This window comes from Phragmites australis, chromosome 4, assembly GCF_958298935.1.
Source record: "Phragmites australis chromosome 4, lpPhrAust1.1, whole genome shotgun sequence".
Taxonomy (NCBI): domain Eukaryota; kingdom Viridiplantae; phylum Streptophyta; class Magnoliopsida; order Poales; family Poaceae; genus Phragmites; species Phragmites australis.
In genome coordinates this window covers 42,639,972-42,663,896 of record NC_084924.1, presented here as the reverse complement: position 1 = coordinate 42,663,896, position 23,925 = coordinate 42,639,972, and the positions used below count along the sequence as shown (strand labels likewise).

Below are 23,925 nucleotides of genomic sequence, written 5' to 3'. Positions count from 1 at the left end.
GTGATATGCATGTGCTGACTCTATTAATTGATATGCTTGTTATAGCTTGGTGGTAATGGTTTTGCTTGATGCAACACGCTCATGTGAGTGGTTGCATAAACTGATTTTGAGTCAAGTCATGAACTTAGGCTCGTACGTGGTTTCATTGTTTTTCATATGCAAGTGTTGCTCAAAGGACGAACATGGTCGATGACAGGATCGGAACTAGGTTCAAGAGGAACTGAGGTTCAAAGCTAAGTACAGGAGGAACTGAGGCTCTAGTGATCGAAAATATAATGCAGGATGTTCGAGCTGGAGAACAAAGCATATGGAGGTGACGTTAAGCTGGAGGCGTGGCGTGGTGTGATATACAGTCGTGACACGCTGGAACGCTGGTATGCATGGGAGTGTGGGAGACAATAGATATGTGGTTGAGCTAATCAAGTTGTTGGAGCTGGTCGAGCTGTGATCGAGCTGGTCGAGCTGGACAAGCTGTGGTCAAGCTATGAGTCGACCAAGTGCTGATGTGGCGCAGATAAGTCGAGGAAAGGTACGTCATGATTTATATAAGAAAGATTACATGAAATTTGAGATGAAACCTGGTGAGTCTATTGATGAATTCTTTGCTAGATTTAATAAAATTCTTAGTAATTGTGTGTGTTGAGGTAGTTTTTCTTCTTATTTTTGTTGGCTCTGGCAAACCGTTTCTTCTTCTTCTCCTCATTTTCGTCCTCCTTCTCCTTTCCTGCAAGGTTAGGACAATGCATGCGAATATGGTTGGGCTTATCACACTCATAACATAGTTGAGGAGCATTATTAGATCTTCTTCTCATCCTGATATTTTGCAAAGTCTTTGTAAAATGTGTGGTGAGAAGTGCCAAATCTTCTTTGAGGAAAGTCCTCAAGTTGTTCATCGTTAGTGAAGACAAAGAAGACAAAGCAACGCTATAAGAAGAATCATTATGAAGCTTGTTACGCTAAGAAATTAGAGCAATTAATTTATTAGCATTCTGTTTAGCCAAAACATTCAATTCATGATTCTTTAATTTAGAATAAAGAACATCTAATGTTGCTTCACTCATTATCATTGAATCTTGGATAGATGTAACTTTCATCTCCCAGATAGACATGTCTAGAGAAGTAATTGAAGTACATTTTCAAAAAAACAACAAGCTACTCAAGTGTTTTTGTTGTCTTCCCTTTGATCGATGCCTCCTCTTCGCTACGCTTCATATCGACATCACTCTACAATCTTTCTAAAATGCTCGATAAGCTTAGAGATGAGATTAATAAAACAAAGTGAAGCTTGTTTCTTTAAATACTAAAGAACATAAGGATGCTTGTTGTTCTACTAGTGATTTGTATTATTCAATTTCTTGTTCTAACTATTCTATCTTTGAATTGAAGTTGCATGGTGCTGATGCTCGAGTTTATCAAATGACTAATGCTTTGCTCACACATGAGGTTCTTCCATGCTCTAATTGTCATAGTCAAAAGAAACCTATGGATGCTACTTGTGATAAATGTTTTGTTCTTTCAAAACAAGTTGACTACTTACATAGAGCTTTAGAACACTTTTCAAATAGGAAGAAAAATTTGGATACGATTTTAGACCAATGTAAAGTTAGCACACATAAGAAAAGTCTAGGTTTTGATCCTTATGCTAATCATAAGCTTCTACTGTTATTAAGGCACTTACTAATTGTGAGTTTGAAGTTCTTGATGAGCCTAAGAAGATGGTTTTTAAATCTGTTGGGATTCTATCTTCTATTGTGATGAATGCAAATGTAGTTTTTACTTCTTAAATTAAATATAAAGTTAGGTACACATGCACTCATTGTGGTAGAGACATGCATCAAGTATATTTTTATTTTAATCTAGCCAAACAACAAATGAAAAAAGGGCTAAGGCTAGGACTAATTTGAGAAAGACGTGTTTTGTTCGTCATAAGGTAGTAACATCTCATTTTGTGTCTAGAGTGAAGCAAACACCTTTTATTGCTAAGAATACGAGAAATGTTAAATTTGATTTTGTGTATAAGAATTCTCATATTATGCCTATTGTTGTTCATCGCGTGTCTCAGTACTGGATTCCTAAGCATCTTATTACTAACCCCAATAATGAGGCATCGACATCTCTTGCTTTGTAGGCTTCTCGGGCGAGAAAGGAGAATATTTGTCTTGTAGACTCCGGATGCTCATGCCACATGTCCGGAGATAAAAATTGGTTCTCCCTCACACGTGCGTCTCATGCTTAAAATGTTATTTTAGAGATGTTTCTTCTACTTCTATTGTGGCGAAAGGTATAGTAAAAATAAATGACAAATTTATATTCAAAGATGTGGCTCTTGTTGATAACTTAAAATATAATATGCTTTCTATCTCACAAATGATTGATAAGGATATTGAAGTGTGTTTTAAGAAAAATAAATGCAAGTTGTTAGATACTTCCGGAAATCTTGTATTCCAGATTTCTCATTTTGAAAGAGTTTTTAAAACTGATTTTGATGTATCATATTTTTTACCCATAGGTGTCTGGTTACCTATGTTTATAAATATGTATTCTTTTAATACCATAGACTTGGTCATGTTAGTTTTGATTATCTCACTTGTGCTAGTGATTTAGACCTTATATGTGTCTTGTAGAAATGGTAAGATGCATACAGGTTCATATCCATCTTTTACCATGATGATGACAAATACATTAGGACAGCTACTACACCTTGACACGGCTGAACCTTCTCGAGTTTAATCTTTTAGAGAAGAATGATATGTGCTCCTTATTGTTGATAATTACTAACTCAGGCTTCAAGCTACATCGATGGAAGGAACAAGCAATTCACGACACCCCAAAGCGCACCATCAAACTAAGACCTTGTCAACGCGAATCGAAATGGAAAATACAGCTGAACATCGCGGTGTGGATGCGTGCAGAGACGGTGCAGCGTGCCACCGATCATGTAGCTTGGTTAAAACTAGTTTTCCTTCCACAGGAGGGTGATATCGGCTATCATGGAGGTGACGACGTAGGGGTCCGTGTTGGAGGCCGGCCCGCGGTCCTCGAAGTAGCCCTTGCCATCCTTCTCCGTGTCGCGGCCCACGCGGACGGACGCGCCGCGGTTCGCCACGCCGTGCATCGTCCGAAACCAAAGCAAAATGCAGCGGAAGCATTGAGAACTGAGCAGGAATCACATACGACGTATATCAGTGTGTCTTACCCATTTGAAGGTGTTGATGTCGGCGGTCTCGTGGCTGCCGGTGAGGCGGCGCTCGTTGCCCTCGCCGTACGCGGCGATATGCTCCGTGTGCCCCCGGGCTCCCTCATCAACTAGGTGCTGTAGTTGGTGTGAGCACCAGCACCCTTCCAGTCACCCTGCTATTAAGAACAAGCAACAACAAATCATTAACCAATACGGCCCCAAGGCAAGCCTGAATTCTTCAGTATTCTCGCATGCTTATGTCAGAATCTGAAACAGTAAAAAATTAAACTGCTTTGATCGGCTTCGGGTCGAGGGACTGCCGGGTCCGGCTCTGACATTTCGGTGATCCAGAGCGAGATTAAAAATGAGATCTCATTATTAAATATAAATCGTTCAGATCTAATTTTTTCAGTTTGCTTTTTAGCCGATATACACAATATATATGTACATATGGGGCCTTTGAATTTTAGGGCCCTGGACGGTCGCACCGCTCGACCCCCCTCCGGACCGGCCCTGGGGACTGCACAACTCTGGCCATCTCAGTGATCCTCTGAAACCAAACAATGAAGAAATATAAATGATTTCAACATACTAATCAAAATGTATGAGGAATCAAAACTCAGAGTTGCAGAACGGGAGCACTCGATTCTGATTCCGAACCGAGGCTGCAAAATGGACCTCGGGAATATAGCGCCCAACCCATATCTGGTCACCGGCAGCGGTTCCAACGGACGGGCCAACTTGGAAGTGGAACTCCCACTGTTGACGCACAGAATCTGGCTCAGAATTTGCACGCATCAATCATACATTCATTCACGTGCCATACTGAATTCCTGATTGGCAAGAACAACGGCTGCAACTTGCGAGATTGTACCTGGGCCGGCATGACTTCGCCGTTGATGCCACTGATGTTGATTCCGGAGTAAAGGCAGGCCTTGTAGTGGGCGTCAACAACGTCGCGCACAAAGGCCTTATCGGCGCCGGCAGCACAGTAGTATGGTCCCTCAGAAAAAAGAATGCACAGAAGAGTTCAGAGACATGTGTTTCTTTGTAATTGAATTATTCGTCAAAAGCTCAAGAAAAATGTAATATACTTGGAAAGTTTCAGTATGTCAACGAGTTCCAAGATTACTGAAAAACTGAAGTATGGCAGGATTCTTATATTCAAAGCTTACATCACATAGCCACCAACAAGCCAGTGACCAGATATGGGTTGCCCGCTACAAAATTAATTTGAGGCTTGTCTCCAAGGTCTTCGTTGTGCTTTCCAGTTGGGTTCGGACCTTGGAGAGGAAAATCCTGAGAAGTGATGAACCCAGCGTTGTCGCGGCTAGCTCTGGAGTCTGAAGGGCTCTGATTAAGATCTTTCAGAGGTTGTTGTCCAAATCGGAGAACAAACGTAACCTGCTTGTTCCTTATTTCTCTGCACATGTATGTAATAGAGTAGCTGACTTGCAGGGTAGTATATCTGTTCAACGGAACACTATAATTCCATACGTTCCGATAGAGGAAATGGATGTAAATGGAATAGTTAGTTCAGGTGCATGTAACTTGTTCACTCAATACATAGGTAGAAGAACCGGTATCTCCTTTTAATTTCGAAGTGCCTAGCACCCACTGACAGACAGGACCCGCAATGCACTAATCCCAAACGCCCGTCAGGCCCGTCTCGGCTTCACGGTCACGGGTAGGGATGAAAACGAAACGGGAAAATCCCGTCCCGTCTCAGTGTCGTATCCCGTTTTTTCCCGATCATTTTCGTATTTTTGCATATTATTCGGAAACAGGACGAAAACGGTACAGGTCTGGCGAAAACGGTACCGAAAACGGTTTGAGCTATTTTCATCCGTTTTGTTATTTTCCCGTTTTTATGCGGGATATTCCCGTTTTCCTCCTGTTTTTCCTTCGCGGGATAAGGCCTGAATACATCTCCCGCAACCCTAGCCCACTAATGCCCATGTGTCGTCGGCCTGCTAGCTTGCTGCCGCCGCTTCCTGAACCCCTATTCCTTTTCGTGTCGCCCTCGCCCAGCCGCCAGAGCTCCGCCTCCGCGCACAGCGCACAACATAGGCGCACTCCTTGCTCTAGCCGCCGCCCGCCACTCTGCCAGGCTCTTCGCAGACCGCAGTTGCTGCCACAGCACCACTCCGCAGTCGCCCGCCACTCCGCCAGATGCTCCGTAGGCCGTAGCCGCACTCCACCAGCCAGGCGCTCGGCGGCATCCATGCCAGCCGCCGGCCTGCCAGGCGCCAGGCGCTTTGCTGGTGGAGCTATTTTTGCCAGGAGCTCGTGCAGTGTGCTCGGTGTCCGGGGTGGCCTGGTCGGTGCTCCTGCTCGGCTGCTCCAGATGTGATGAATGATTATGAGCAGTTGTAGGCTGAGAGTGATTGAAGAATGTTTATACTCATGTTTTGTTGTCCTATTATTGTCATATGTTGACGTCGTAGTGGACAAGTGGTTCAATATTATTATGTTAAGACTTTGTGTGGTTGTATGGACATTTGTACTATCGTTCACTTATGTATCTGTTTGGAACTTATTGCTTGTGTGGTTAAACTTATACATGTCGTCGTTATGTTGTATCACATGTTATCTCACTAAGTATGGATGATGTATTTATTGTAATCATGTTAAACTTATACATGTTGATATGTCTTGATGGTTTTGTGGGTTTCTGTTTTCGTTGTGTTTTTCGAATCCCGACCGATACCGGTATTTTCCCTATCCGATTGGTTCATTTTCAACCCTCCGATTATGTCCCGGCCGTTTCCATTCCCGTCTATCCCATTTTCGTTTCCGTCCGGCTGAGAAAATGTGAAAGTGAAAATGGTTAGAGGGTTTTTCCGACCATTCCCGTCCGTTTTCATCCCTAGTCACGGGGAGCCCGTCCCGCATTCGCAGCGTCAGCGACGTGGCCTGCCGGGGCCGGTACGCGCCGTCCACCACCACGTCGAGCTCCTCGAGCATGTACACCATGATGGACTTCATATGGATGTAGGCTGTTACGAATCTATGATCAAAGAGTAACCACCATGACGATTAATATTGTGAACAGGTGTCTCCTCACGGGGAAACACCTTTTCCCCTGTATATATGTACAACGAGATCAATGAATGAAACAAGGAATTTCTACTCTGACTTTACTGTTCATTTATTCTTCAATACGTTATTATACACTTTTGCTCTACGATCGCTACTCGGCCAAACCGATTCATCTACAGATGAACACCACATCCGCAAGAACAAGAAGCAAAGAAGGAAGTACACCTTCGATGCTATCATCATCATCATCCACGCTCAGTAAGCACAAAATCATTGTCGTCTTCCGCAGTGCCCTTCCCCTAATCGGATCTAGTGGATCGGCCTGCTCCTCAACCGCACCGATAGCAATGCTATTGCGCTAGCCCACCAGGCGGCGCCCGGCCGTGCCCCCCTCCGGTAGTAGCCTCCTCCCGTGACAGTGCCATGCACTGCCCTTCGAGGCGGCACCCTCCCAAGACAACGGCGGACGTCCACTAGACTGTCGGTAACCTCCCGAGCGGCGGCGTTCCCTGAAGATCGGCGGCGGCGTACGGCCACGCACCCCTATGGCGGCGCACGGTGGCCAGCTCATCTGGCGGCACCGGGTGAAGACGCCAAATCGGTGGCCAAATCTGGGGCGCTTTGACCCGATCTGGCGGCAGCCCGTCGCACGACGACTCCCCGACGGAAAGGTCTGCCCTTGCACTGTGGCTAGAGACAATTCTAAGACCCTATGTGAAAACAAAATTCAAAAATAATATCCTTTGTATCATATTTCATGGAGAGGAACTTGGGAAAAAATAGAAAAAGCATGCTTTAAAAAGCGTACAACTCATTTATTAACTCACATCGAGAAAAATATTGACATGCAAACACATATTTTTGTGTGTAGGATGTAACTTAAGAAGATCTATAAAATTAGTTTCACTTCATTTAAATTTTTATTAATTTCTCCATGACTTTTTACAAAGTTCACAAGCATAAAGCGAACATGTTAAGAAAAAGCACTGCAATTAACTTTGTCATGTCTACCATTCTTTTTCCTACACAAAGAATTGTTTAAGTACACTAATAAAAGTGGTTCACTAATTTTGGAGGTGTGATGGATTAGTTATGAATTAATCTATTTGCAACATATTTACTTAATACTGCATGTTACAATAACTATTTTATAATTTCATATATTTTTAGAAGATAGAGAATCATATAAGAAGACAAAAAAAAATTTGTTTCACTTGATTTGAAGCACAGATGAATTATTTGTCAATTTTATGAGGAAACCAATAAAAACCAATATGTTCATTTTATATTTGTGAACTTTGTAAAAATTATGTAGAAATTAATAAAACTCTAAATAAAGTAAAAATAATTTTATAGATCCTTTTAAGGTACATCCTAATATACACAAAAAATATGTGTTTACATGTTAATATTTTTCTTGATGTGAGTTAATAAATCAGTTGTACACTTTTTAAAACATGTTTTTTCTTTTTTTTCTCAAGCTTCCTCTCCATAAAATACGGCGTTGGTGATGAACGGTAGTGCAATCGATAGCGCGAGTGGCTGAGCATATCTGGGACAGATGAGGAAGAACAGTGGGGAGGTTAAAAGAGGCGCACGACAATTAACCGGTACCGCCCGAGTGGTATACAGACTCCCCCCCACTTAACGTATCGCGCGTTGTTCCTTGTAGAATGTGCGCACGTTAGAACAACCCCAACGGGTTCCCCTCCCGGGCGGCCTTGGGAAAACGACCTCGACGGGAACGAAAATCGCCGCCCAACACGTTCCTGTTGCGGTGCGGCGCGGGACGGGAAAGGATAGAGGTTCCCTCGGCCGTGGGAACCTCTCTCCTTTTTGTACAGTTTCATCGCCGAAATAAATTAGGTCCCATGCGTAGCGATCGTTCTAGTCCCCGTAAAGATAACATGTACGGCATACAAGTACTACAAATACACACCAAATCTTGCAAAAAATGGTGGTAGTTAAAAAGAATGATAGAATATTGGAAGTCTGTTGGAGAAGGGAACGGGGAAGGGAATGCTGTTGGAGTGCAGGAACGTGAAGGTAATGAATCTGGGAAGGGAATCCCTCCGTGAAGGGAATTTGGAGTGGGAAGGGAAGAAAACCGTTAGGGTTGGTCTAATATAGACTCCACGACTGATTTGTGGGCAAACGACATGCGACGAGGAAGAGAAGAGTCAAAGAGACACGGCTCGGGCTCACTTCTTTGCTGGATGGGGCCCAAGCCATTCTCCTGGGCCATGGTTTAGCAGAAAGCTCACTCTTGTTGGGTTGTGCATGTAGCCGTCATACGAGTGATATGAGTTTGGGTGTTGCTAGGCCGGGACGGTGAAGGCGAAGATGAAGACTTTTTTATTTTTATATTTTTTATATTAAATATTTGAATAAATAGATTTTTGATTGTAAGATTTACAGAAATAGTCATCTATCGTCCCGTGAAAAGGCTGCAGCCCTTTGGTGGTAAGGATGTCATGTTGGCACCGCTACCCTTTACCGCCCTCTCAGATGACGGGTAAGGCCCACCCCCGCGCCCGCTGCCCTCACCGTCCTCTCAGAGGGCAGGTAGGAACCTCCCTCACGTCTGCACCCTTACCGCCTTTTGAGAGGGCGGTTAGCGGCCGCCTCCGCCCCCCTCTACCACTATAAAATGGTCAAAAATCAGCCAAAATGCCCATTATAATCTGGAAAAAAAAAAGAAAGAAAGAGAAGAGGAGGGGAGAGGAGAGAGAGAAGAGGAGAGGAGAGGAAAGAGAGGCAGAGCGGTGAAGCTCTACTGCTTTTGATCTGCGGATTTTAGATCTCGCTTTTCGGTAAAATTTTTAGACTTATGTTTTTATTAGTACTTAAAGTACCACTAGATCTAGTATTTAGCGGTATAACAGTAGTTATATTATATGCGACCTGGGGTTTAGAAAGGTAGGATATGCTGTATTTTGTAGTATATTGTAAAGATCAATTTTGATATGTTAGGATAGCCATCAAATGCATAGTAGTATTTAGAGTATGGTAGTTTTGATTATCTAGATTTTACAGAATAATGATGTAAGTAATAATTATAGCTAATTAGAAACTTTATTAAATAGATCGATAGTTAATTAGTTTAATTTGGTTAGTTTACGTAGGAGCAATATTAAATAAACGTATTATTTGGTGATCATCGATGTTGGTTATTTTGTTAGAGTTTCGATAATCAGAAATATAGTTTTTCGGTATTAACATTGGATATATTTTCGGATGTTTCCAGGGATGTCCGATAAATTATATTTTCAGATATATTATGGTGAATGTCAAATTAGTTATGATCCTAGCGGTGTAGATCTCCCTAAATTTCAGCATGTCATCAAAGGACTTAGTAGAGCCAATGAGAGGACCATAGTGGATGTGTGCAAGTGGTTGATGCATTATTTTTAACTGGATCCTCAGCAACATGAGCTTAAGCTGAGAGCTGTGCTAAGCCGTGCTACTCAAGGGTACTTTGGGGAGCTCGTCTCGATTAATGCGACATCTACTTGGAAGCAGTATGTAGATATGTCATGTGAACATGGTCTCCCTCTTGTGCTGCTAGCTGAGGCATACCAGAAGGATCCAACAGAGATAAACTGTGCGAAAGCAGTAGCAGGAACAAGTCGGGCAGTGGTGGATGAAGCAGGCCCAACAAATGTGGGGGGCGAGCAAGATGTTGGGGATGTGCGTGAGATGCAACCGAGGGGTGTAGCCGATGAGGGGGAGCACGTCCCTAGCATAATTGAAGAGATAGAGATGGAGGATCAAGAGCTGGAGGAAGCCATTGCCGATGAAGATTCATCCGACAAGGAGGGAAATGCTCCTGTTCTTGCAGAGTGGAGGAATCAGGAATTTTCAAAGCTAGTGAGAATATCATGAGAACGAGGTGTCCTAGGGTGCTATGTACCCTAGTAAGGAAGCTGTTATTGATACAGTGAAATTCTGGTTGTTGTCTCTTCGGAGGCAGTTCAAGGTTGTGAAGTCGAGCAAAAGGGAGTACAACGTCAAGTATTTGGTGCCTGATTGTCTGTGGCGGGTGCACGCATTCAAGGGAAGTGGGTTGACTACTGAGAGTGCTCAATAGTTATGGAGCATAATTATCATATTGGGGAAATAGAGTTCTCCTACTAGAACATGTCATCTGCTTTTGTTGCTAATGTTATGTACGAGGAGATTATGGACAACATAAAGTATGAGCCATGATCAATAATCCGTGCTATTGAGGAAAGGTTCTAGTACACAATAAACTATGTCAAGGCATGGAGGGCGAAACAGAATGCTATTGAGATGAGGTTTGGGACATACGAAGATTCATATGACAACCTACCACGTCAACTAGTCACAATATGTGCGAGAAACCCTGAAAGTTACTATGACATCAAGCATTACCCCTCGACTGATGTGAAGTATAATAGAAAGCAAGTATTGCAGGGTGCTTTCTTTGCATTTGCGACAACCATCAAGGCATTTAGGCATTGTCGACCTATCATTTTCTTGGATGAGATGTTACTCACTGGAAGGTATAAAAGACAGATATTGTCTACAATTGAGGTAGATGGGAACAACCAAGTCCTGCCACTGGGGTTTTCCTTCGTGGAGAGTGAGAACGGAGACAACTGGTATTGGTTCCTTGAGCGGGTGAAGCATGCTATTATTCTGGACCGACTAGATATTTGTTTGATTCATGATAGATATGCAAGGCTGTTGCAGCTGGATATGCAATACGGCAGTGTTCGACGGTGTGTTATAGCAAAGTGGCCTGACTTGAAGAACAGGTCGTGCATGAGGCATATGGGTGCAAACTTTTATAGACAATTCAAAAATAAGGACTAGATGAATCTTTTTAAGAAATTATGCAGCCAAAATCAGTAGAGAAAGTTCAACGCCCTATGGGCAAAACTATATGAATTAACCACGAAGTAGACAACTGAGCTAGTAGACACAGGAGATGACCCGATTGCTTTAGGACCACTCCCAACAGATACTCCCCAGATAGTAAGGAGGTTAGAGTCAACTGTTAGGAACTTTTTGCAGTGGATACAAAATGGGTCAAGAGAGAAATGGGCATTGATGTACAACATTGGAAGGGGATAATAACAACTAATCTTGCTGAGATCTATAACTGAGTCATGCAGGGTATGAGGTCCCTCCTACTTGTTGCAATTTTTAAGGTATTATGCATAAGACTTGCAGATATTTTATTGATTGCTATGCAGTTGCTTCGAAGGCAATGTAAGATAACCGTATGTTGTATGGAGAAGACCACAAAGAAGGCACATATGCACCGCGTCAATCAGGAGGAAATTGCGGAGCACATGTTCAGTATCTTGTGCCGTGATAAGGGTCGTAGGGGTGATAGACGTGAGTGCCATGTGAAAGAGTGCATGCTTAGGATTGTAACATGCATCTGTACGTGCTAGAAGCCACAATTGCTATACAGGCTATGTGCACATGTCATAGCTGCATGTGGGGAGCACAATATGCTACCCAGACAATATGTTTCTGAGTACTTTAAGAAGGATCAGATACTGAACATATGGAACCATAAGTTGTATGGCTACGTCATTGTTAATACGTTTACAAGTAATCTAGGTCCCTCACGAATCTATGTAACAGACTTTGAGAGGATGAAGTACACACCGGGACGTCGACAAACTCGGTGGATTTGAAACGATATGGATGGATCCAAAAATTCGTCCCCTTTTACCATTGGTCTAAACTTGCAGCGGAATATAAACTAACCGTTGGTCTAAACTTGCAGCGGAATATAAACTAACAGATTTTTCATAAATGAAAAATCTAAATATGCTAGGCTCAACTAATGCATAATCACCCTAAATAAGTTTGAAAGTTACAATCCTAAAGCGACAAAAATTATTCAATTCTAGCAAAAGATATGCAACAAAACATTAATTAAAAAATCATGAAAACACTGTTCACCAGAGTATTCGGGTTAACCCGGATTCTCTGGGTTGTACAGTTCTGGAACCTCCGGGTAAATCCGGAACCCTCCGGGTTCTGTACAAAAATGAGGTCAAAACTGAAATTAAACAGCGCCTAAAGAGTTGTAGCTCAAACCAAATAAAGTCATGTGTTCAAATTTATGATTCCAAGTAGATCTACGGAGAATCTATAATCAAAAACACACAAATGAGTAGATCGAACAATATGCACAAATATTGAGCAAGAACTCAAATGTAAACAAATTCGAAGTGGAGACATAAAGATTTGTTTCCCGAAGTCTGAATTCACTACCATGAATCCTACGTCTCCGTTGAGGAAGCTCCAATAAACCGGGTCTCTTTCAACCGCTTTCCTCGATCCACTAGCTTTATATCTTCCCTTGCAGAGGCGAGATTCACCTTCACAAACTTTCCCGCGGCTCACCACACGCATGGGAGATCGCTGGGCAACACCTTGCTGACTAGGAGGCTTCACCTCCAAGAGTAACAAATACTTCACGAACCTCTTGCCAATGAACTCAAGTGCTCAAGATTGTATTTAGATCACTTGCACTCAATCTTACAATCTCACAACCCAACTCACTTTTCTTCTCAAATCTCTCACTAAAATGGAGTGGGAAAGAGTTCTTTTAGCTAGTCGTTACAAAACTTTTTTTACTGACCCGAAGTCTTTGGGTCAACTCGGAGACTCCGGGTTGGCATAGGAATGCTTAACCGAGAACCCTAGCTGGAAGTCAACCCAGAGACTCTAGGTGAACTAAATAGCCCCAAACCGAGACTTCCCCTCGGAACCTCACCCGGAGACTCCGGACAACCCGGAGAATCCAGGTCAACCCAGAGTATCTGGGTTCAGCACAGGTGGCCCCATAAAAACGGCGATAACTTTTGATCTCGAAGTCCGATTTTGATGATTTTAGACTCTATGGAAAGCTTATTCAGAGTGCTACACATGTCAACTGAATTCATGACCTCAAACACATTGGATAAAATTAGGAACACTCTAAAACTAAATTCGACACTTTCACACTTTCCGCATCGGGATTTTTAAAAAGAACTCTCACTTGGGTTTGATTAGAAACTCTTGAGCACTGAGACACGACAATTAGCTCTACATTGCATCCCTATTAATAGTGCAGTATACCTATACTCAAATTCAAATGATAAAACTCATTTGAACCACTTTGAGCCTTTGAATAACTTTCAAGTACCGCTTCTTTCATTCAAACTTGAGGGTTGCCAACTTTCATATATTCTTCACTTCATCTCTTCTTGATTCTTCATATGAATGATATGAATCACTCATTAGCTTCCCATGGCCTCACACGGTCCATTGGCGTAAAGCCTTCACTTGCTCTTCACCACCGCGTTGATCCTTCGGCGCCAAGCAATTTGCTTGCCCTTCACCACCAGATGGTCCATCGCAGTCGAGTCTTGCTTGCCCTTCACCGTCTTGCCATAGAAAACCACTTTGTATTTGACATCTTCAAGAATTCACTTTATCAAATATGGAGTCCACTCTTGTTCTTCACTATTGGTATATATGATTTGAATTCAACATATGTCTTCTTATGTATCCTAACCCTAACTCACTCTCAAGCACAAAACACATGGGTTAGTCCATAAAACCTAATTGACAACTTTTGTGCCTTAAGTTACTTGATCTCCACATGTAACTTATTAGCCTTCATGCATATTGTCAATCTTCATATAGAACCTAACCCCACTCATTCTTAAGCACATAGCACACGGGTTAGTCTATAAAACTCTATTGACAATATCATACCTTTAGTTACTTGATCTCCACAAGTAACTTAGTCTTCAAGTTTATTGCCAATCTTATTGAGTTTTTCCTTCTCCTTATGAGCATCACTAAGAGCTCAATGACAATGATGCATTTCTTTTGTTCTCATGGAATTTCTCAAGAAATCCATGATTCATCACTTATGCATCTCATACGGAATAACCTAATAAAAATTATTAACACAATTGTTAGTCCATAAGTATTGTCATCACTTACCCCAGCATCACTTAGAGCTCATTCATCTTGATGCATTTTCAATCTCCCCATTCACCTAGAGCTCATGCATATCTCTCAATGTATTACCTATGGAAAAACCTACTAACAAACTCAACACCATTGTTAGTCCGTAGGTATTGTCATTAATTACCAAAACCTAACATAAGGGCTAGATGCACTTTCAAGGTTGGGTCATGACAGCGGTCAAGTGTGAATATATTTAGCGTATCTCGATGTTTTATTTGTAAGGTATTCACCTTAGTTATGTACGTTGCATTTGGACCTTACATTTATATTTGATTGTGTACCTATATGTTATAATATATTCATGTAGCTTTGTGTGCATGTATGTTTTATGTTGTTCACGTAACTGTGTGTATATTTTCATGTAACATGCTATTTATATTTGGTTTTAATACAGACATGACACACCCACCGACCCCCGAGCTTTTTGACCCTGCAGTGGACAAGAAGCACCACAGCTTCTTGTCTGTCGTTCGCCAGACGGAGTTAGGGGTTTTCCGACCACGTGGCCCTGGGGAGCTACTTACGATCAACGATCGTTGGAAGCATCGGTATGTCTCTAATTAGCTACGTATGTGCCACTTCATTTATTTATTGCATGCCCTACATTCACTTTATATTCCAAATAGTGCAGTTTGGCAGCATCTAGACTCCTACCGTTGTGTCGTTTGGTGGAGGCCCGAGCGACAGAGAACCCTGAGGCAGCGGCAAGGTAAACCGTTCTTAGCTTTGTATGAACCATTCACGATAGAGCTAGAAAAGCATTTCTTACAAAGCTACTTATACACGAAGTGACCACACGACACCTCTGCGGGAGTCTGGCTTTAGACACGAAGTGATCACATGACTCAGCTTTAACCATGAAATAACAACACATTTGTCCTGACGTAAGCTGTAGACACGAAGTAACCACACAACTCAGCTTTAACCATGAAATGACAACACCTTTGTACTGACGTGAGTTGTAGACACGCAGTGACCACACAACTTAGCTTTAACTATGAAATGACAACACCTCTGTCCTGACGTAGGCTGTAGACATGAAGTGACCATACGAGAGAGCTTTAGTCATAAATTAAATGACAACACATCTATCTTGACACAGGGAATTTCTGCCTAGCATCAATGTGACAACTTTTCCATCTTTAATGGGGAATCCAATGCTCCAGCCCCCAACCATACCCATGCACTCAGTCTATGCACCAGCCCCCAGCCACCATAAATAACCTCACATTTATCCATAGATAGACCACTACTTCTTCATCTCTCTCAACTGCAATATCTTCCTCACCTCCACCAATACTATATATTAAAGCTCCAAGAATTGGAACGATGCTAGGGTCAAGGCACTGTAGCTACTGTTCATGTGGGTCCTACATATATATACATGTATATATACAGATACAGATACGGATATATATATATATATATATGTATACATATATGTATATGTGTATATATATATGTGCATGTATCTATATACGTATTTGTATATTTACATGCATAATATAATTTTTTGGGGAAATTCCAGAAAAGTAGCGAAAGGTATAATAGCTATATTGATAAATCAGCTGAAACAATTTAAAATGGACAAAAAAATATCTAAAACTCAAAAAAAATATGAAACAAATTTTGTTAGGTTCGTATTACTATCGTCTACATATTAAAACTATGTACATGCATAAAAATAATATTATTTTCCCCATAATTAAATGAATGTGTTAAATATTAATAAATTTATAAATAAATATTTAGATGTCCAAAATTGGTGAACCTAATTTTTTTAGTCTTTTTTTGTCATGTTCTGTGCACCGGCACCGCACAATCTACCTAGTTATTCTAAACGTGCTTGCACACTAAATATCACGTGGTCGTGGTCAGTCGGAGGCTTCGGGCACATCTTACCCCAGTTTTCCTTGGTTCCACGTGTCGGTCAATTCCTTTTTTTCAGTCATTCTCTCCCCTGACTCTTTCCTTCTCCACCTGTCTCGTCCCTTCCCCTCAGTAAGGAACCATCCAAACAGTATTCTATATCGATCATTTTCTTAATCACGACTCCAACGATTAATCAAAATACCGCTCTGGTAGTCCCGGCACATGTATTGTGTTCAAGATTGGAACACATGTATTTCCAACATAACACATCACAACATAGCTTAATAAAGAGCGAGTAATTAACATTTATATTGCAAATGTTTAGTTATGCAACCATTTGCATCAATGTACAACAAAAGATAACAATAATTACGTAGCGGAAACATAAACCTATACAACAAAAGAGAGTGGAGCCACATGCCCTTAGGCTCCACCCTAAAAGCACGACCTCCGAGAGGAGGATGAACTACTTTTGCCTGTCGCCATCGCCGGCGGGCACAAAGTAGCCAAACACCGCCTCTTCCTCACCAGCAGCACCTGAAAATATAGGCATGAGTATGAAGGTACTCGTAAGACTTAAACCATATAGAGCACATAAACATAGCTAGATTCCAAGAATTATGCATTGAGCCATTAGCAAGAAAAAAGTCACACGGTTAAGTTAAACATATGTGTGAGCAACTAACTTAACCAACGATAACATAACTCAACCCTGCCATAACCAACTGAACATAAATAACTGGAACCATTATGAACATATAAGTAACAAAGACCAACTCATCCACCTCCCACATACTCAACCACAATCCATAAACGAAAACTCTACGACCGATGCGGATGAAACAATAGCATGCTCATGACCGAGAGCGCGGCATTTCAAAATATTTTTACACCCTGCAGGGGATACTCCTGGACCCACACGACTTAAGTATCATACGGCTCGTGCGACCAGACAGGTCCACACAAGGGGTACTCGTGTCAACCTTTCCAAATAAGCCTCAACCATTTGGATCGTGCATCGCTCGGTGCGGAGGTACTCGAACTACTCCCGGAACAAACTAGCACCTCTAAAAAGCCCACCCGCTCACATCATCGATGTTCAGGCCCAAATGATCATAGCTACAGAGGTATTCGGCTCGCCTTACCATTAGATCGACTCGTTGTGAGTAAGCTAAGTGCTAAAGTCAACGGCACCGATGGACGGCCTTAAACGATGCAAACGGTCTACGGTGTCCGGGTCCCTCTCCCGAACTACCCCGAGGAACTCCTCCAGAGCAAAAAAAATACCCCTAACACCGCCCACATCTCGCCTCATACTCACCACTCATCCAACCATCATCAACAACCTATCAAGGTTAAAATTATTGTGAACAACAATTAAACTTATAGCTCACGAATGATGGAACATTCCACCGCTCGACTTCTACCGGTGATCTATGCATTGCTAAGCACTTAAGTCGAATTTGTACTTAGATGACAACATGCTCTCAATGCTACAAGGATGCGGGTAAACAATATCTCAAGGTAGAGCTAATGCAACCAATATAGGATCTACCTATTTATACCCGACACCGACTCGCTAAACATGCAATATACATAAGCATAATTTATCAATTTTAAACTTCATTCAATTGAACAAGGGTGCAATATGCTTAGTTGCTTGCCTTGCTGCTCAGGTGGCTGCCTATAATTATCCAAGCAACACTTGCAGAAATTTAAAAGATTAGAGTCATCTTCAACCATGATCATATCACGCTTTGGCTCCTTGTTCACTAAAGAAAAGCGCATGCAATGATGAGCATAAGTGAAATGCAATAATACATGCTAAAATATGCATATGATGAATTGCTATAATATGTCATATAAAGCATGAAAATATTTTCCTATTTAGATCAAGTCATAAGGAGACTAGCAAAATTGGTTTCGCTAATTTTGGACTTGTAGAGAATTAATGGTGAATTAATGAAGCCTCAACCTAATTAATTAATTTAAGAAATTTAATTAATTATTTAATGGCTAGGGACATTTTTAACAGGTATAGGAGGTTATTATGAAGCCAACAAAATTATTTTCATAATGTTTGGAGCTCGTATGAATTAACTATGAATTTTACAAGCTATCAGTAAAGGTAGACAAACAGGAAAAACCTTTGATGAACAATAAATCCGGATACTCTGGGTTGATTCGGATATTCCAGGTACCAGAGTCTCTGGGTGACCCTCCGGGAGGGGGTCCTCTGTCATTTTTGGCTGGGGTCGTCCAGATCCTCCGTGTTGCGACCCGGGTACTCCAGGTGGCTCTAGAATAGCTGTTTTGGGGGCAAAAATTGGCCGGTTTGATTTGGGAGCCTCTCCAAGCCAAAGGGGAACATGTTTGGGAGAGTTTCTAGAGTCTAGAACACCCTCATCAACCTAGAAACTCAATTCCTATCAAAATTCCTCAAATTGCTCTGAAACCTCAAAACTCAGTAACTTCACTTCAACTCGAAATCGATCGACCAAAACTTGAGTTCACGCCATGGGAGGCCTAAGGGACTACCCAAGACGCTTTGCTGAGCCTTGGGACCATTGGTTGAAGGAGGAAAAGCTCGTGAGACGAAAAAACTTGTGTTCTTAGCGTTTCAACCCTAAACACCAAAATGAGTCAAAATCGGCTCGAATCGTTCAAAAAAGAGCAAATAAATTGGAGGTATGGATAGCTTATGAGCTTGTGATCATGTAGATACCACATGTGTACCTTGATCTTGCTCCTAGAGAGAGAAATTCGAGGAGAAAGAGAGAGCTTGAGGGAGAGGGGGTGCTCCCTTGTGCTTGGCTGGTTTGGAGCTCAGGAGGGGCACGGTGGGAGTGAGGAGGAGAGAGAGGGAGCAGGTGGTTGGGATGGTGGGGCCACTTGTGGGGCCCACGTGTTGGAGAAAAATGGGTCCATTTTAACTAATTCCATTCTTTTCTGTCCCAAATTTCTTTCTCTTATCCAATTGACTCAAAACGAAGTACTCTAGTGTGCCAAAATATTTTACCTCAAATTTAATTATGACACTAATGACGTATGATTAAGCTTAATTACGCGATTACGGAATTTGAGACGTGACACCCTCCCCATCTCGCATCGCCGCAGCTCTCCTTCCCCACTGTCCCTCCACCTCACCGTGCGCCGTGCCGAGGACCTGCATCACCTTGCATCCACATGCATCACACTCACCTCGTGCCATGCCCCACCATAGTGGGGGAAGAAGAGTTGGGTGTGGTGCTGCGCGGTGCCATGAGACGCCGTTGGCACACTCCGGTCGCCTTCTTCACTCACCTGCACCACTACCAAGAAGGTGGTAACCCTAGGTTGCCATTTTTATTTGTTTTTCCACATTTTCTTCTAACTGAAACATTGTTTGGATCTGAAACTTTCATCGAATTAAAAATTCTAGCAACTTGAAACTTTTGAGTCGAAACATTTTTCCAACTTGAAACTTTTTTTACTTCAATTTTTCCCTTTTTTGGAATTTTTTTGAGTTGAAACTTTTTTCAACTTAAAATATTTTTTGTTTCAAGCTGATCTGAAACTTTTTTTTGTTTCAAGCCAAACTTTTATTTTCTTTGAGTTCTTGTTCTGTTTCCAGTTGATCTGAGTTGAATCCATATGACAAGTGGAAAAAGGGTAGGGAGGACGGACATGTGGGTTGCTAATATGGAAACACACCGAGCACCAGGAATGGAATGGAAAGGCGGTAGCCCACAAGCTAATTACCTCGTGCGCGGACGTGTCGGATGGGGGTAGAGCACAGGAGGGGCATCCAGCGCCGAAGGACCAAATAGACCTAATGCGTGGGGAACTATACTGAAAGTGCAATTAACACTTGGGGTGCATTTGGTAAATGAAGGGAAAAGGAAGAGGAGTTGGACTTTTAGTTCTAATCCCTTGTTTGGGATGTGTTGGGAATTAAGATAGGTAGTTCAGCCGGAATTCTTCTTCCATTGGTTGGTGGATTTGAGAGTGAGAATTTGTAACTTATGTCATGATGAATGGTGGAGATGTACTTATCTTCCACTAGCGGTGCGTTCGGCAAGCGATGGAAAGGGGAAAGGGAGGTGGAGGAGGGAGTCCAAAGAGAGAATAAGCATGAGAGTGCATTTTTAGTCCGAATCTCTTGTTTGAGTTGTGGTGGGAGTTAAAAGAGAGAGTTTAAGAGAGAATACTTTTCCATTGATTGGTTAGTTAGGAATGGAGTAAGTTAGAAAGAAGTTATGATGAACGGTGGAGATGTAATTATTTTTAACTAAACATCTAACTCCCGCTCAATTACCACCCCTCTCTTTGGGAAGAGATTGGTGGAAGTTCGTCTATAAACTCTCATTTCCCATCCCACCAAAACTCCCATTCGCACAAAACAAACAAAAGATTTTTAAACCCCTGCTTCTAAACTCCCATTCTCTACCTTCGTTTACCCTCAACCAAATGTACCTTAAAGAACAATTCCCACCTAATTAACACCCCTCCCCTGAGTTTAGAATGGTGGGAGTTCTGTTCTCAAATTCCCTTTCCCATCCCACGAACTAATCAAGAGAGTTTAAAACCACCCACTCTAAACTCCCATTCCCTTCTAATGTACTGGGTTATGGCAGTAGCTGTACCATATTGTCCGTGCCATGTGCCCATTATGTTGATGAATGGCCATGCTTAACTTCAATTCAAGCTTTTCACTGGTTCCCACCCAATCCAATCCACCCACTCCGTCCCTTCACTTCCCCCCTCTTTATCAAGCTGGTGTATTCTGCTATGTTAGTGGTAACACTCTAGAGGAAACAGCCGCATGTTTGGAAGCACACAAAGGGGACATGTATCAGTAGAAAGAAAATTAATAGATACAGTACTCGAGAGGTAACAGCTAATTAACGACAGCACATTGAAAGTAGGCACACATAAAACACATAAAGGGAACAGAACAGGACAGATACTCCGATGTGGATCGCAAGGCAGGGCAGGTTTAATCAAATTACATGATAAAATAAGCACGAGAAACATCCAGGACACGATGGATATACGGTGTGTGATTGATGCATGCACTGAGCATGCTGTGCCTGTGGTCGACATAGCAGACGAGATACTGGTCAAGGTTGCAGGGCCTGGCACGGGGAACTGCCCTGTAATCTTCGTCGTGAGTGAAATCATGCTGTGGCTCAGTCCTCCTGTTGCTCAGGTGATAGACACCGAATTTCCGACCCTCCTGATTACGATAGCCCAGGTATATCGCGTCGGGGGCAATAGAGGGGAACGTCTTGGTGGAGACGACCACACAGTGCGTGTCACCAACAAACACCGCAAGGCGGCCAAGGCTCCTCAATGGGACCAGCCTCCTACCGGCGATGTCTACCTCCCACAGCTCCATGCGGCCAGTGATGCCGCCCGCCGTGAATAGCTCCGTCGGTTCGTAAGCTGCAATGCCACCTAAAAGCATGATATTATTCAAGTACCGCACCATCAGCATCCTTCCGCCGCTGCCTTCGCTGACCAGAAAGGATTTGATGCGTCTGTGCTGAATGGCCTCATCGAGTACGGCATCATCGAGCGAACTCTGGCGCTGGTTGACTATTTCGACCAGCCGAGGCAATGGCCCCAGCTGCAACAGATAAACGGACCCCTCTGGCGAGGTGAAGTAGCAGCGCCCTCCCAGGGACAGCAACGAATGGAATGGGACCTTGCCAAGGGAGTCGAACCACCAGTGGGACGCCTGGCCCGGGCTCACCAGCGTCCAATGCGTGTCGCCAGGCTTGGCGAAGACGATGTTGGACAACTTTTCCCTCAGGCAGAGCACGAGGGTGGGCGGGGAAGTGGAGTCGTCCAAGCCAGCGCCGTCGATCAAGTGAGGGATGGAGTACAAGCCTGAACACTGAAGTGAGCGGGGAAGTGGCTCCCGGAACACTGAAGGGAGGTAACGTGGCTTCGAGGGTGGCTCGGCGGCGACGATGCTGGGGCGGGAGATGGCGGGGAACTCAGTGACGGCGTTGCTGAGCGGGTCGAGGAGGCGAATGGCCTTTGTGGCCCTGTGGTAGAGGACAAGCAGGCCATCAGCAGCGCACAGGTGGCAGTGGGTGGGGAACGCCGGCAGCTCGACGCTGAGGGAGGCCGCCGTGGCCAGGTTGAGGAGGCGGCGTCGGGGGCTGACGTCGGGGGTGAGGGAGAGCACCATCCAGTTGCGGGGGCGGAAGCGCCTGTCCAGGGCTCTTGCGCGCGGGTCGTCGGTGTGGTAGCGCCACGGCTTGCACACGGCGCGGAAGCGGAGGTACTCGGTCACATCGAAGGACAGCAGCCGGCCAGAGATATCGTCGACGAGCTCAGGCATCAGGTTGGCCCAGTCCCTCCATTCCTCAGGGCAGACGGCAACCGGATGGACAAGCGATGTCTTCTTTCCCAAGCGCACGGAAGATTCGGCAAGGAGGCGCCGCCGCCGTGCTCGTGTCATCATCCCCTCAGATCCAAAGAGACGCCCGGCTTCACCTTCGGCGTTGTATCCCGTGGGGGGAATCAAAAAGCTCCGGCGCTGCGACCGCCCCCCGGGCCTTGTAACCCGAGATAGATCAGGATGCACCGGGTGGGATGGGTGAGTGGGGAAGGGAAGGTTGGCGCTTGGCGCTTGGCGGCGGCGGGGGGAGTAGGGAGGGAGCGGCAGGTTAGCTTCAGCCTTCAGGTAAAGGTGGCTAACTGGATCGGACTTAACGGGCAATTTGAGGCACGGGAAAAATAACCCGATTTAGATACGGTACGATACGAGAGTAAATGGATTGGGTTGACACGGTATGGTTAGACGGGCTGTGTTTGGATCGAAGCTGTGGCATATTAGATCGGTACGGTACGGTTCATTTAAATTTTTCTATTTTTCTAAGATTTTATATAATTTGTTTATCTCTAATACATAAAAAGATGCTTAATAGGTGGTGGAGTGGTTATTTTTCATGTATGAGATTGTGAGTTTGATCCTAACATCTGACCGTTTTTTTATGTTTTTTTCCGATTTTCACGTGTTAACGGGTTGATAGGCAAAAAAACATCATTAAGCCTATTGTACCGCAGGCCGTGCCATGGCACGTGGGCCAGCATGGCACGACCCGTTTAGCTAAAGGGCTATAACGAGCCGTGCCTGACCGGACCCATGCCGTACCGAGCCGGGCCGCCCATTTGGATACCTCTGCCTTCAGGTCGCGCAATTTGAGATTTTGCAGCTAGAGTTAGGCCATTTTGTCACTACTAAGACTAGTTAAATATCAGTGTATTATAACATGAGTAAAAAATTTACACATAATAATATTGTTAACTCCTCTAAAATCAGATATCATCATCAAAGTATCTTTCAAACTATAACATTGTTGAAGCACTGCAAACACTAAAGATACTGTTCTGAACACCACACAAACACCGCAATACAGCCAAGTTTACATCTTTATTCAAACATATATTGAATACTTATAAAAAATATAAGGAAAGGAGATTTAGGTTAAACATTGGTGTCAAACATGATAAAGTATATACTCAGAAATTTATCACGGAATATAAACAAACATAAAAAATACAAATCATTTGGAAAATAGTTGCTACACTGTCCTCGTTGAACCAATTCAAACAAAAAGAATGCATTGATCAACTAAACTACCAACAAGATACAATGCTAGGCCACATTTATAATTTGGGCTTCGGCAATACGCAAGAATGAAGCTCGTGCCCACTAACGAAGAAGAGAAAATATGGTTCCTAATAAGCAGCGCTCACTGTACCTCATCACAAATATGTTTTTTGTCATCATCCACATGAAACATTTTGTGTGTTTTGAAACT

At 43.2% G+C, this 23,925-nt stretch overlaps 2 protein-coding genes across 2 annotated transcripts; both read right to left on the bottom strand.

The window, feature by feature from the left end:
* Positions 1 to 2,953: 2,953 nt before the first annotated feature.
* Positions 2,954 to 6,154, bottom strand: LOC133914817 (glutamine synthetase cytosolic isozyme 1-2-like). Its single transcript, XM_062357821.1, is given in 7 exon segments — positions 2,954 to 3,109; positions 3,197 to 3,288; positions 3,291 to 3,351; positions 3,687 to 3,728; positions 3,857 to 3,937; positions 4,053 to 4,181; positions 6,056 to 6,154. Coding segments are annotated over 7 exon segments (660 nt in total).
* Positions 6,155 to 20,984: 14,830 nt separating this feature from the next.
* Positions 20,985 to 22,805, bottom strand: LOC133916617 (uncharacterized). Its single transcript, XM_062360365.1, has one exon. The coding sequence runs from the start codon at positions 22,560 to 22,562 to the stop codon at positions 21,093 to 21,095; it is 1,470 nt and encodes a 489-aa protein (XP_062216349.1). The 5' UTR covers positions 22,563 to 22,805; the 3' UTR covers positions 20,985 to 21,092.
* Positions 22,806 to 23,925: the final 1,120 nt, after the last annotated feature.